Genomic DNA, 14881 nt, shown 5'->3' on the forward strand with positions numbered 1-14881 from the left:
TTATCCCCTATTTTATTGCCTAATTCTCAAATCTCTCTCATAACAAAACTTTCTATAAAACTCATCCCAAACATTTGATAAATTTCTTAATTGGGTCCTTTCTTCCATGTTTGTTATTTTTATATCAAATTTTATTCAAAATAAAATATGAAAATCAGACATAAACTTCAAAAGAATTACTGAATTGAGAATTTGTGAAACATTAGTAACTATTCAAATGAGAATTAATACATAGGTTGGGTACAAAATTTAACTTATTTGCAAAATACACTAAAGTTAGGGGGAGTTATTGAGTGTAGTACTTGATGTTTTTTAAATAATTTTTTATTTGAAAATATATTAAAATAATATATTTTTTATTTTTTAAAAAAATTATTTTTAATGCACATTAAAATAATAATAAAATTATTATTTTTTTAAAAAAATACTGTTTGAAACACTGTTACAAACAACCTCAGAAAACTTGAACAAGACTGTCCTGTAGTTGCCTTGCTTTTAGAGCGGTCCACACACTCATAAAACTCGCGAAATATCACGATAGGTAAGAAGACCAACATCAACAACAGCAACATCACTTCTTTAATTAATTAATATAAAGAAGATTTATCATTATCCAATTACTAATGAGAAAAAGGAATTCAGTGAGGAAATATTTTAATTAACTTAATCATAAGAATAAAAAAAAGGAAATTGGACAGGTTCCTTAAAGATCTTTGTTGTTTTGCTGGCTTCCGAGGATACGCAGAGTTCTCTTCAGATCCGAAGAAAAAGGTAAAAGAAATATAAAAAAGAAAGACATGAAAGACTTCTATAGCCACTGCAATTACTTTACTACTGCCACTCCTTTCGGCCTTGATTTTTTTTCTTTATTGGGTGTGTGTTAAAAAGGCCTTTTTTCTGTTCTTTCAAAGCAAAAGGGTCTGAGCGTCTCTCCTTTTTGGACTCTTGCATGATCCAGAAAGAAAGAAAGAAAAGTTTGGTCTTTCCTTCTCTGATGATACCTTTTTATCTGCTTCTTTGTGTGCCATGATTTCTTGATTGAAGATTCATATTAGAGGGTTACTTCACGACTTCTTTTTTGTCTGCTAAATTTTAGCAGCAGGATTTTGAGGATATGCTGGGAGAGTTTTCCTTTTTTAGGTAGTTTCTGATATTTTCTCCTTTTGGTTTCAAGAATTTGTGGGATAGAGAACAGGATTGCGGGTATATTTTTTTCTTTGCTTTTAGTCTCTGCGAATTCAACAGTTTCTTTTAGTCTTAAGCTTCAATCCAATCGTTTTGGACTAGCTGTTCAAGGAGCAAAGTAGAGATTCTTGGAGTTTTGTTTTTAAGTTTTAACGAGGAAAAAAAAGGAGTTGCAAGTTGGGTTCTTTTTGGCTGCAAAGAAAAGGGGTTTAGAGATGAGGTAGCCATACAAGTTGAGAAGTTTTGTTTCTTTAACAATGTTGATATTTTCTTGGAATTGAGATCCCACTCTTGGACACAGCTGCTTCCTGTGAGACTCAGAATTTAGTGTGGGAGGAAAAGATTCATTTTTCTATATGCAGCAGCAGAAATAAAGATTTGTCAAATTTAGACTCTCCAACTTCTCGATCATTGTGTATGCTTTTTAAGGTAATAACTCCCTCGGATTGTACTTTATTACTCTTCTTGTTTGAAAGATTAATTTTTTCTTTTGTTTTTACCAGCAATTCCTGATTGTTTTATCTTTTGTATTTCTGTGGCTTCTACTAAAGAAATGATAACGTTCATGGAAGCAAAAGATAAATTGAAGGAAGAAGCTGACAAGTGCTTAGATTCTCAGTTATGGCATGCCTGCGCCGGTGGCATGGTCCAAATGCCGGCGGTGAATTCTAAGGTCTTCTACTTCCCTCAAGGGCATGCCGAGCATGCGTGTGAGCCCGTTGATTTCAGGAACTTGCCCCGTGTTTCTCATATTCTATGCAGGGTCTCGGATATCAAATTCATGGCTGATCCTGAAACTGATGAGGTCTTCGCTAAAATTAGGTTGGTTCCAATTAACTATAATGAACTCGATTTGAATGACCAAGAAGTTGCAGTTAATGGTGGAATGGAAGCCGCGCAAGACAATAATAAACCGGTTTCTTTTGCCAAGACACTGACTCAATCTGATGCAAATAACGGCGGAGGTTTCTCCGTTCCAAGGTACTGTGCTGAGATGATTTTTCCACGGTTGGATTACACAGCAGATCCACCCGTGCAGACCCTTCTTGCTAAGGATGTTCACGGTGAGACATGGAAGTTTAGGCATATCTATAGAGGGACACCGAGAAGGCATCTTTTGACAACTGGATGGAGCCCATTTGTGAATCACAAGAAGCTTATTGCTGGTGATTCTGTTGTCTTTTTTAGGGCAGAAAATGGAGATCTTTGCGTTGGTGTTCGAAGAGCTAAGAGGGCGAGTGGTGGTGGACCTGAGTCCTTGTGGAATCCGGCTGGTGGGAGTTCTGCAGTGCCTGGTGGGGGTTTTGGTGCGTTCTTGAGGGAAGATGAGCATAAGTTGATGAGAAGCGGAAGTGGTAATGGCAATGGTTCAAAGTCAAACGAAAGTTTGATGGGACAAGGGAAAGTAAGGGCTGAATCGGTTATTCAAGCTGTTACTCTTGCTGCAAATGGTCTGCCTTTTGAGGTGGTTTACTACCCTCGAGCCAATACTCCCGAGTTCTGTGTGAAGGCCTCTATGGTAAAAACAGCAATGCAGATCCGGTGGTGTTCGGGGATGCGGTTCAAGATGGCCTTTGAAACCGAGGACTCTTCCCGGATTAGTTGGTTCATGGGTACTGTTTGTTCTGTTCAGGCTGCTGATTCTCTTTGGTGGCCGCATTCACCATGGAGACTTCTCCAGGTATTCTCATCTCTTAAGTAATTTTGATTGCTGAAAAGGAGTCTCGTTTATGTTAGTTTAAACTACTCTTTTCTATTATCTCTGTGGTTGATATCTTTGTCCATGTGGGTTTTCTCTTGTTCCATTTGTCTATTCTTCTGCCAAGAAGACAATATCACGTTTACAAAATAAAAGGGACTAATGGTTAGCGGGATAAACCTTAAATGCTTGCATGCATACCTTTAATCTTTTGTCTCTGAGTGTCTGGTATGTGTCATTATGCTCGAGTATTCTGCAATATTTCACTATTTAGGAGAAGTATCTTACCACTTTCTGTTTGTTTCATTGCTATCAATTTAAAATGTCAGCTACTAGTTTGATGCATCCCAACGCTACCACTTTCCTTTTTTCATTTTTGAAAAAAGGAAGCAGCAGATAAACAACAATTTAGCATACAGAATTGCTGCTCGATGCTGTTGAAACAAGGGCAGAGTTCCTCTTGCAAAACAATTAGGGATAATAAATTGCTTGAGGTGAATTAAGGAAATAATTTGTGTACATTTAGAAAACCTGTGTTATTTTCTGATTAACTATCTTTTTTAGCTATGTAAACGCCATATGTTTGATTAGTTGGCTTAAATTAATGTTTATGAAGTTAATATTTTTAGACTGCCGTGTTTTGGTTTGGTTTGTGTGACATTTTCAAGAATATCTTGCTGAGGGTATACTAAGTCAACGTCAATGAATGGATGATTTTAATGTTATCATGCATGATTGAATTTCCATTTTGCAGAGACTAATCAATAGGAACATGTTTCTTGTTTTGATTTGATATGCTGGTTAAGAAAATGACTAAAAACATCATTTTGAGTATTTTTGCAGATGATTTCTGCTACTCCGATAATTTTTATTTTTCTTTGACACTTGAACTTGTATGTTGCAGGTTACATGGGATGAGCCTGATTTGCTTCAAAATGTGAAACGTGTTAGCCCATGGCTAGTGGAATTGGCATCGAATATGGCTGCTATTCATTTCCCCCCCTTCTCATCACCAAGGAAGAAGTTGAGACTTCCACAACACCTGGATTTTCCCATTGACGGTCAATTTCCAATGCCGATATTTTCCGGCAACTTCCTTGGGCCCAGCAGTTCCTTTGATTGTCTACCCCACAACACTCCTGCTGGCATGCAGGGAGCCAGGCATGCTCATTATGGTCTACCACTATCAGATCCCCACCTCAATAAACTGCAAACAGGTCTGCTTCGGACTGGTTTTCCACCATTGCTTGATCATACTGCTTCATTCACTAAAGCCTCAAATGTCCAAACCATTCCAAAGCCTAGCATGTGTGAAGATGTTTCTTGTGAGCTGACAATGTCACATTCTACCCAGACTTCAAAGAAAGCTGTTGATGCGAAGATACCTCAGCTTGTACTTTTTGGTCAAGCAATAGTTGCTGAGCAGCAGATATCTCTTAGCTGCCCTGGTAATGCTGCCTCACCAGTTCTTACTGGAAATAGTTCTTCTGAAGGAAACTTAGATAAGATGGCAAATTTTTCTGATGGCTCTGTGTCCACTCTTCATCGCCGAGGCCTACCAGAGTGCTCCTCATGTGAAGAATTGCAATGGAGCAAGGACAAGCACCGAAAGAGTGAGCCATCTTTAGAGACTGGTCACTGCAAAGTCTTCCTGGACTCAGAAGATGTAGGTCGCACACTTGACCTTTCATTGCTTGGATCTTATGAAGAATTGTACAGAAAGCTGGCTGACATGTTTGGCCTAAGGAATTCCGAGAAATTTGGCAATGTGCTTTACCGTGACATTAATGGCATTACCAAACACATTGGTGAGGAACCATTCAGGTGTGACTCCTTTTCTTTTCACCTTGCACTGGTTTATTTTGTTCTGAGGTTTTTTTACCGAGTGAATGCTATTGTGCTTGGGAGTGATTCTTGCTGGTTCATTTCTTGCATTGCAGTGACTTCTTCAAAACAGCAAGGAGGCTGACAATTGTAACAGATTCAAGCAGTGGCAATGTAGGGATTTAGAGGGAGAAATAAACTTTCTGGTTTCAAGTTGTACAGATGGTTAATCGTATCCTTCAAGTTCTGAGAGGAGCTGCTTGGCTCTGATCGAATTCTTAAGTCTTTTGATATAAAAATCCGCAACTGTTGTCCTCTTTACAGAATTCGTGAGAGTTATGCAATGGATATAAAATGATTGTCATCTCTCGAGTAAACCGATAGGGTGTTGCTAAGCAGGAAAAAAAAAAAACAATAATAAAACAGAGATCAAGTGTTCCGACTGTTCCCCTTGACCAGGAAGCGTCTTGTGGTTGGAAATTTAGAAATCACACTCCAATGCCATACCAGCAAGAAATTGAAAAAGAGGAGTTTCTTCCTGGAAGGAAATTATTCAACTCTAGAAGGGGATGGAATGGAACAAAAGCCATCTTAGAAAATCACTTGGTTGCGTGGATGAATTCAATGTAAACAGGTGGTTAAATGTCTAATCACAGCTTGATAACAAACACGAGTTGAGTTGACTTGGAGCATCCCTTGTAATCTCTCATGGGCTGTTAACATGTAATTAGTGGTTCAAATGTTTCCCACGACAACGAGATTCCCAAGAGATTATCAAAAGGATTCTCAACTAGTTACGTATTGCCACATGTTTGACAAAATTCACATATCAAACAAAACAAAACAAAAAACCTGACCGTGTTTGCTGCACAAGTCACTCTTTCACATGATAGTACGATTCTGACAGACCAGGCCAGCCTTCTACCTTCCCTTGTGTGGGTTGTAAAGTGCTCTTTTTTATTATATATAAAAAAAGAAAATTAATATGATTAATGTTGTCTATCTCTAGGATCCCTGCATCTTTGTTGATTTTAAAATAAAATAAAATAAACCTTTAAATGAAATGGGATCTAGATACGATAATTTTGTTTTTTTTATCAAAACATAAAGGAAAAATTATTCAGTTAGTCAAATACCTTTTGTTTTTTACATTAAGCATTATATATAATTGAGTTTCAAATCTTGATTTTGTAGAAACTAATAACTTACTTTTATTTATGAAGACTTGTTTGTTATTGACTTTGCATGTAAAACTCTATCTCGTAGTAATTTTAATGAGAATCAACAAGTACCATGAAGATCCATTAAAGATACTTATTAGGTCAATTACAAAGGTAAGGATCAATAAGATTAAAGAAGTGATTTGGGGCTTAGTTCTTTCTAATACATAGTTTTACGCTAATAAACATAATTTTCAATCTGATCGTTAATTTAGCTGAAATTTTACTAAAAGATTCTATAGACCTTGTTTTATATAAGGTTGGGAAGGGTTGCGATAGATATCAGAAGTTATTGTGCAGGTTTTGCGTTATTTTTTATTATTATCTTTCTATTTAATTTATGGATTTCCTACAAGGCAGCTTCATTATTCTATAGGAACACATTGGCAGCAGAATTAGAGAATTAATTGGCAAGGCATTCTTATTTTACAAGAACAAGTATAGGTGGCAAGTTTGGTTTTTTTTTTTTTTTAATTTTGCAAGGAATCCTAATCATTCAAGGATTCGTGGTTGGCAGCTCAGTAAACATAAAGTCGAAAGCTTTTTTAGGAGTTATGTTTTTTATTTTTTGCAAGGGAAGTCAACAGCTACCTTGCCAAGTCAGTAATGTAACCATTTATACAAAGGTGGTTTATTCCGGCGCTCTTTTTAGAATATTCAGTAACCTTTATTCTACAAGATCTTGACAGCTTAGTAATTTTATTCAGACTTAAGTTTTGTTTTGTTTAATTTACATGCTTTGGGTTATTTCTAATTGGGTTTTAATTTTAGTTCATTAGTCTATTATGGTTTATTTTATTTGTAAATTATAAATACTCTCTTTAGAGGGTTAGACAAGAGAAGACTTTATTTATTTCAGAATAATAATATATGTCTGCAAGGTTGCTTATATTTTAGGTTTTTTATTGAACTTTTCTTAGACTTATCAAAGATCAATTATCTTTGTGGCATTCTTTCTATACTTCCAGTTTGTGATTCCTTATGATTATAAGGTTGGGGTCTTTTTCATTCAATAAATTTGGTTTATTGGTTCATGCATTCATATAGCATTTTCTATCAATTTGATTTTATCTTTCTTGGGTTGTCTTTATCTTATTTGCGGGTCTTGATATTTTAACCCTCTGGGTTTGCATCAGTTAGTATAAAAGCAAAGCTCTAAAATTAGGTTTTTATCTACCTATTTATCTTTAAATTTTCCATGTTATTTGTTCATTGTTTTTCAGTCTTGATTTTTATGGAACTAATATAAAAAATGAAAAAAAAAATTCCAAAAGGGCTACTACTGAATTAGTATAGTAGAGGAAAAAAAGAAAGTTGATATTGCAAGTTGTTTATTTTGTTGCAAATTGGGTTTATAAAAAAAATTAAATTTAAAACTAAAAAAAAGCACTTCAATTCATAACAAATTATGGTTATTTATATTTTTATATTGATTTTGGGTTATTTAAGCATTCTTTAGGTTAAGTTAATTGAGGAAATTATGAATTAGGGTCTACTGAATCAATGTGCATCATCAATAGATTTCATTTCTATGTTTTATTAGTTTTGGATCAGTGTAATCTATTGTAGTTTTAGGTTATTAGAGTATTTCTTGCATCATTTTTTTATTTTTATATTAGCTTTTGTGTTTGTTAGCATTCATTTTTGTTTTTGTTTTCGTTGTTGTAAATTTTTTTTGATATCATTTTTATTTTTCTTGACTGTTTAGAGTCCTAAAATCTATGGTTGATCATTATGAGGCTATGATTTTTTTTATTGTTGATGATTAATTCCTTAAAGAATTGAAAATAAGAGCATGAGAAGCAAAAAAAAAAAAACATATTATTGTGAAAAATCAGAATTGAGTGAAACACGAGTGTAGTGATATCTTATTGATTGTAAACATGTGAGGGAGTGTGAGGATATATTTTGCTACTACTAACATGAAATGTTAGATTTCAACTATGTCTTTTAAAGACGAGTCATCACTTATGAATACGAGGGAAAACTTGTTATTTATAATATGGGCTATGCAATAGCAACTTAAGAGGATGAATGTGAGGTTTGGTGAGGTTTTTGACAAAATAAAAAGGTAAGAGGTCGTGATTGCTAGTTTACGAGAGGGGTCATTCTAAGAGGTTCTTAATATTATAAGGCTAGAAAGACACCCCATCTTTAGATGAATTTGTTGATGAGAATGAAGATGAAGCTGAAGATCTTGACCATGCATCAATTGGCCAAGATGATAGATTTCAACAACCTAGAAATCAAAGAGATGAGGGATTTTTGCAAGATAAAAACTTCAGCCATAGGGGTATAGAAAAATATTTTAGGTATCGTGATGGCTTGGATAAAAACTTGAAAAATATTAAGATGAAAATCAACATTTCAGGGGAAGAATGATCCCAGAGTATATTTAGAGTGGGAGAAAAAGGCTAAGTTGATCTTCTATTATCACCACTATTAGAAGGAGAAAAAGGTAATGCTTATTTTTATTGAAATTACCAATTATACTATAATTTGGTGGGATCAACTTGTTTTAAGTAAGAAAAGAAATCATGAAAAGGTCAGTAACATTTGGGATAAGATAAAAGCAATCATGGGGAAAATATTTATTTCAATACATTATTACTAGATTTAAATTAGAAGTTGACTAGTCTGACTTGGTGGTATAAGAGTGTAGAGGATTACCATAAATAAATGGAAGTTGCTATGATTCAGGCAAATGTAATGGAGGATAGAGAAGCTATTATGGCTAGATTTCTGAATGGGTTGAACAGTGATATAGTAAACAAAGTGAAGTTACATCACTGTATGGAGTTACAAGATAATTATGCATATGGCTATGAATGTGAAACAACAATTTAAGAGAAAGGGAAGTGTATAACAAGTTGAAAATTCTAGTTTGTTTCATTAAGGAGGCCATATTATAAAAAAGAGGGGATGCCCAATTCAAATTGAATGTGAGCTTGAAGGTTGAACCATTTAAGACTAAGAAATAAGTCTTTATTGATTTTAGAGATAAATCTGATACTCAAACACTTCATAATCATAATATTAAATGTTTCTAATGTTTAGGAATAGTTCATTTAGCTTCTTAATGTCTAAACAAGAGAGCTATGATTTTATAAAATCATAGAGAGGTTGAAATCAAAATTGATAACAATGATAATGAGATGTCGCCACTTGAGAATGCTAATTAAGGGGATGTCGTGTATTCAATTTAGGGAGATTCACTTATTAGTCAACATAAATTGAATGTTCAGATTAAAAATGATGATTTGAAGCAATAAATAAAGAACATCTTTCATAAGAGGTGTCGTATCTGTAATAAAGTATGTAGTATGATTTTAAATGGAGGAAGTGCTTAAGAAGTTGAATCTAAATACTACAAAGCATCATAAACCTTATAGACTTTAGTGGTTGAATGAATGTGAAAAAAATAAAGGATACTATATAGGTTTTTGTTTCATTTTTTATTAGGAGATATAACAATAAATTTTTATATGATGTAATTCATATATATTCGGGTAATTTGTTATTGGGAAGGGCATGCCAGTTTGTTAAAAGGTTGTGCATGATGGGTTTATAAATATATATTCTTTTGTAAAAGATAGAAAATCTCACTCTTACACTATTTTCACCAAAACAAGTTTATAATGACCAAATAAAATTGAAAAGGAAAAGCAAGGCCGAGGAGAGTGAAAATGTTATGAGCTTTTAAAAGAAAAAAAATAGATTTGGCCAAGAAAAAAAAAAAGAATAACGAGCTAGCTAAGAGTGGATAGAAAAATAGAAAGAGCAAAAAAGGCATAAAAGAGAAGAGAGGGTGTTGAGGAAAAACAAAGAAGTATGAGAGCTTTTATGTAAGAAAAAAATATTGTTAAAATATTCTTTCTACTAACAATCCTACACAAATAGAATTGTTATTTCTTTGTCACAGGATTACAAAGATGTATTGCCCATAAATGGTGTGCCTAGTGGTGATTGAGTTTAGGTGCATATGAGGAAGAAAAGATTTTCAACATAAGAGATTTATGTCATAACCTAGGGGAGATGATTCATTCCAAGTTCTCGAATGAATCAACAATAATACATACAAAGTTTTTAGGTGAGTATGGTGTTAGTGTTATTTTTAATGTTTCTAATCCTTCTATATTTTATGTAGTCGACGATTCTAGGTCGAATCCTTTTAAGAAGAGAGGGAATAATGAGAATCAACAAGCATCATGAAAGGATTCATCGGAGGTGTTAATTGGGCCAATTACAAGGAGATGGACAGTATGGTTTTTCAATAACAAGAATAACTTTCAATTCGACTGTTGGATCGAGCTAAAGTTTCACTAGAAGATTCTCAATGCCTTATTTTATAAAGAATTAAGATTTCATAGCAATCAGAGTTTGATAAATGCTTGCAATAAAGACTGAAAGCTACTATACGAGAATTATATTATTTTTCTAATTGGCGTAGGATTATCTTCCTTTTGAATTATGAATTTCCTACAAAGGAGCTTTCTTATTATACAAGAACACCCTAGTAGTAGAATTGGAGAATTAATTGGCAAGGTATCCTTCTTCTACAAGGAAAAGTATAAGTGGCAGCAGCTTGTGTTATTATTATTTTTTTTTTTGTAATGAATCTTAATAATTCAAGGATTCTTTGTTGGCAGCCTAATAAACATAAAGTTAACAGCTTATTTAGGATTTATTTTTCCATGTTTTGCAAGGGAAGTCAGAAGCTATCTTGCCAAGTCGGTAATATCACTATTTATACAAAGGTGGTTTATTTCAACACTCTTTTTAGAATATCCAGTGGCCTTTATTCTACAATATCTCGACAACATAGTAGTTTTATTGAAATATAGGTTTGGTTTCGTTTATTTTACATACTTTGAGTGATTTATGATTGAGTTTTAATGTAAGTCAAATAGTCTTTAAGGGTTTATTTTATTTGTAAACAATGAATACTCTTTTTGGAGGGTTAGACAGAAGAGAAGACTTGATTTATTTCAGAATAATATTTTATGTGTACACAAGGTTACTTATATTTTAGGTTTTTCATTGAATTTTTCTTAGACCATATAAAAGATCAATTGTCTTTATGGTGTTTTTTATATACTTCAAGTTCATGATTCTTTATAATCATAGGGTTGAAGTCTTTTTAAATCAATAACTTTGGTTCAGGTAATCATTAGGTTGGTTTTTCTATAAATCTGATTTTAGTTTTTTTAAGTTGTTTTTATTTTGTTTGTGTATTTAGTGTTTTTACCGTTCAATTTCACATCAAGTTTTAATCAAACATGTATGTTAAAATTTACCTTTTAAAAATCACAACTAAATATTTTTTAAAACTAACTTTAAAAAAAAAAAAAAGAGTAAGCACAATAGTTATTACAATGATAAACATACACTTAAAAGAGAGAAAGAAGGGGAAGTATTTTTTTTCTCTCTCTCTAATTTAAAAAATAAAGAAACAAGAAGAATAAAATAAAAAAAGTAAATAAATGCCGTCCCAAGCTGATGCCATTAATGGCGCCGTGAGGTTGAGATAAGATTAAAATATTAAATAAAGCTGTTGAATATTTAAATATATCACCATAAGTTTAGAATTGGGATTGTAAAACGAACATACACAAATGTCACAAAACATAGTCAATAAAAGTGTGTGAGAGGGGAAAAAAAGGCTTTCCCTGTAAGTCTATAACCTAATCTGCCGCACGTGAGAGTGCAAGGGACCCACACGAGAAGGTCGCTGTTATTGTAATAATTATTGAAAAGTTAATTAATACTCCCATGGATGCACGTGTGGCCACGTCAGCAAAGCAAGAGCATTGCATGTGTTCCCGCTTAATACTTTTTTCCGCTGGGTTTAAAATATTTTTCGATCAGTCATATTTAATTGTTAAGGTATATATTATTTTTTTAAGTATTTTTTTTATATAAAAATATATTAATTTTTTTATTTTTTAAAATTTATTTTTAACATCAATACATTGAAAATATTTCAAAAATACCAAAAGAAATTCCATAATTTAAAACTAAAAAAAATCTTAAAACTTTTAAATGCAAGGTTGTACCGCGATATCAAATAAAATTTTAATATTGTTGTGTTTTTAAAATTTCAGTAATTTTAGTTATTTTTAATGAAAATAACTGAAATAATTTTAAAAATATAGTTTGAAAAATAAAAAATTTAAGATGTTATTTTTTGTCTAATATTGAGCCGACAACGTATCAAATCAATCCGAGTCAACTTGAATTAACCTATTAAATTCAAGATTTTGATTATAAAATTATAATAACCTCATAAAAAACAAATTAAAACAAGTTATATAAAGTTTAAAACAAGCTATGAAGCTAATTCAAGACTTTAGTTTTAGGATAATTACATTACTTAAAAGTAATAATATTGTCAAACTCAATCCAAACAACACACACATTTGTATTATATTAATATATTCTTAAAACAATAAAATAAATACTAATTATAATTTTATCATTTAATTATATATATTATTTTATATTGATTAATAAATAATACTTAGATAATAAAAATTTATATTATTTATATTTGAAAGTCGATAGAAAGGGCATGAATATATAGATTTTTTACTCGTTAAATAATAAATAATATATAATATAAACTCTAATACCCATCACCATCCCTTCTTGGAACTAAACACCTTTCTTTTTTACTATTACAGTGCACAATTAATTCAAATTTCATTTCAATATTCTGTAAATTTTCTTCTTAGACACAATATTAAATAGTATTTCTGGTACTTACACTTCTTCTTTCTTTTTTTCTCCTGCTGATGCGCTCGTGTCAAATACAATTTCGTGGGAGCAGGTAACAAGCCATGAATGTCATGGCAGCACTCGTGCAATAATATTCCACAGCCTCAAAGTCAAAAAACCGATCCATAATTTAACTTCACTTGAATAATAGTGGTTCGTAGGTAAGCATGGTGCATTATAATAATAATTTATTTAAATAAGGAGGTGAAAACCCTAGCAAGAATCCATTAATTGTCACCGACAAACAGCAAGATCGGGAACACAAGCCATTCCTGGTGACGCGATTCTTAGTTGGGATCGTGTGAATTTTCGATTCCGTCTCATCAACGTTTCTCCTTTGTTTCTTTCGTTGTATTTTTCTTTATTTATTTTATTTTATCTAGGTGTTTGTTTGTACCAACATCATTTTTTTTTATTTTTTTATTTACTATCAGCCTCGTGTCTGCTTTCGTGAGCTTGGATGATATCTCACTGTTCTCTCGAGCAATATTTCTCTAATTCTTCCGTATAGGAAGTGATATCTGAGAGTAAACTAGAAAGACCGAAACGTAAATCGTGTAGACGAAGGTAAGAATTATAGGTCAGCCTTCACCTGAGCACGGGAACTTGCTCTGGTTTTTTATAATTTTGGAAGGTGCATGTTGCTGATTTTGGCCGTATTTTCTCTTACATTATTATTTTTCTTCACAAGTTGGCGGGTGCCAAGTATCACCGGCCCCCAGTTTAGTCAAGCAAGATAAATGGTCAAAGCACGAAGGAAACAAAACCTTTTTTTTCCCAAAGCATTGTTTCTCATTAAAGCTTTAATTTCCATTGTTATCAGCACCCACTTTCCACCATATATCATGGCATGGTTTCTACCAAGAAGATGACCGAAACCCGACGGTGTTCAAAAAGGCGTGGGGGCAGCAAACTGTTGGTTGTGAAACATACAAAAAATAGTTTAGGAGGTAGGTTTTGAAGGATCCAAGTCAAGGCAAATACCATTATTGAATGAATGTTGTGAGAGTTTCCGCACCATTTTTTCTGTTTATTTACTCTTTTCTTCCTCAACATCACTATCACCACTCTCTCAATCTTGTGATTCCTCCACTCCCGATCGAGAGCACACTGTTTTGTGACAGTTTTCCTAGTTTTTTTGTGGTCTCGAAGAGAAACCACATGGTTTGATTAAAACGCATTAATCGCCCAACACAAGCAGATGTGTAGATCAATTGCATTGGTCGATCGCTTGAAACCTCTCTTTTTCTGCCTAACAAGATTTCGCACGCTGTTTTGTGACAGTCCATCCAGACCTGAGTTGATGGATTCACAGGAAAATAATATTCTTGTCATCTTATTTAATATCTTTTGGATGATAGCGTAGGTACCATGCATGTTCACTTATCATCTCAGACTAAATCTCCAAGGATTTCACTATTAACCCCATGAACCAAGATATTACGTGTATATCATAGTAAATTGCAAGTGTGTGTGCATACATAAAGTATACAAAAATAACATGGGTAGTTTGTGGCTAATAGATAGATGCTAGAGTGGAGCGCACTAATTGAAATAGAACGGAACGATAATATTTACTTTTTTGTGATTTTTTTTTTTGTTTTATTGTAAGAGATGATTAATAGGTTTTGGGTGCGGGACAGCACTAAAGACCGTACGATACAGTAAATAGGTATTATGAAAAACAATATTAACACTACTTGGATGTTTGTGATTTCTTAGATGGTTTATGATTTGCTAAAAATACATACCACATAATTCTATTTTGATATAGTTAAAATAAAAAATTTTATGAACATGTATTTTTTAAGAAAAATTCACACAAGACAAGTCTTTTCTCTCTCTTCGAAACCTCATTCCCTCCCCTTCTTCTTCTCTATTCGGTGACCCTCCTCCTCCTCAAGGTTACCATTTTTTTGTATAATATTAAGTATTCTTCATGATTGATCTTGTTAATTTGGATGGGAAAAGTTAACATATGATAGATTGGAAACTCAATCATTTTATAAGAATAACTAGCCAGTTAAGGATATAATGATAGATTGGAAACTTTCTTCATATATAAGGATAGAGACTAGGCCATTTCCCTATAAACTAAAAGATATATATATATATATATATATATATATAACCATTAAATATTTATCATTTAGATTCTTTGTTCTTCTAAATGTTA

General features: G+C 32.8%; 1 protein-coding gene across 1 annotated transcript; it reads left to right on the plus strand.

Annotated features, from left to right (window-relative positions):
• The first annotated feature begins 688 nt into the window (after window positions 1-688).
• On the plus strand, window positions 689-5034 carry LOC118048303 (auxin response factor 18). Its single transcript, XM_035057907.2, has 4 exons — window positions 689-1614; window positions 1737-2866; window positions 3789-4708; window positions 4825-5034. The coding sequence occupies exons 2-4, from the start codon at window positions 1739-1741 to the stop codon at window positions 4892-4894; spliced, it is 2118 nt and encodes a 705-aa protein (XP_034913798.1). The 5' UTR covers window positions 689-1614; window positions 1737-1738; the 3' UTR covers window positions 4895-5034.
• Window positions 5035-14881: the final 9847 nt, after the last annotated feature.

The sequence above is a fragment of the Populus alba genome, chromosome 6, assembly GCF_005239225.2.
Source record: "Populus alba chromosome 6, ASM523922v2, whole genome shotgun sequence".
Lineage (NCBI taxonomy): Eukaryota > Viridiplantae > Streptophyta > Magnoliopsida > Malpighiales > Salicaceae > Populus > Populus alba.

Coding starts and splice junctions, on each gene's coding strand:
- LOC118048303 (XM_035057907.2), top strand. CDS start 1,739: ATGATAACGTTCATGGAAGCAAAAGATAAATTGAAGGAAGAAGCTGAC. Junction 2,867..3,788: donor CACCATGGAGACTTCTCCAG/GTATTCTCATCT, acceptor TGTATGTTGCAG/GTTACATGGGATGAGCCTGA. Junction 4,709..4,824: donor ATTGGTGAGGAACCATTCAG/GTGTGACTCCTT, acceptor CTTGCATTGCAG/TGACTTCTTCAAAACAGCAA.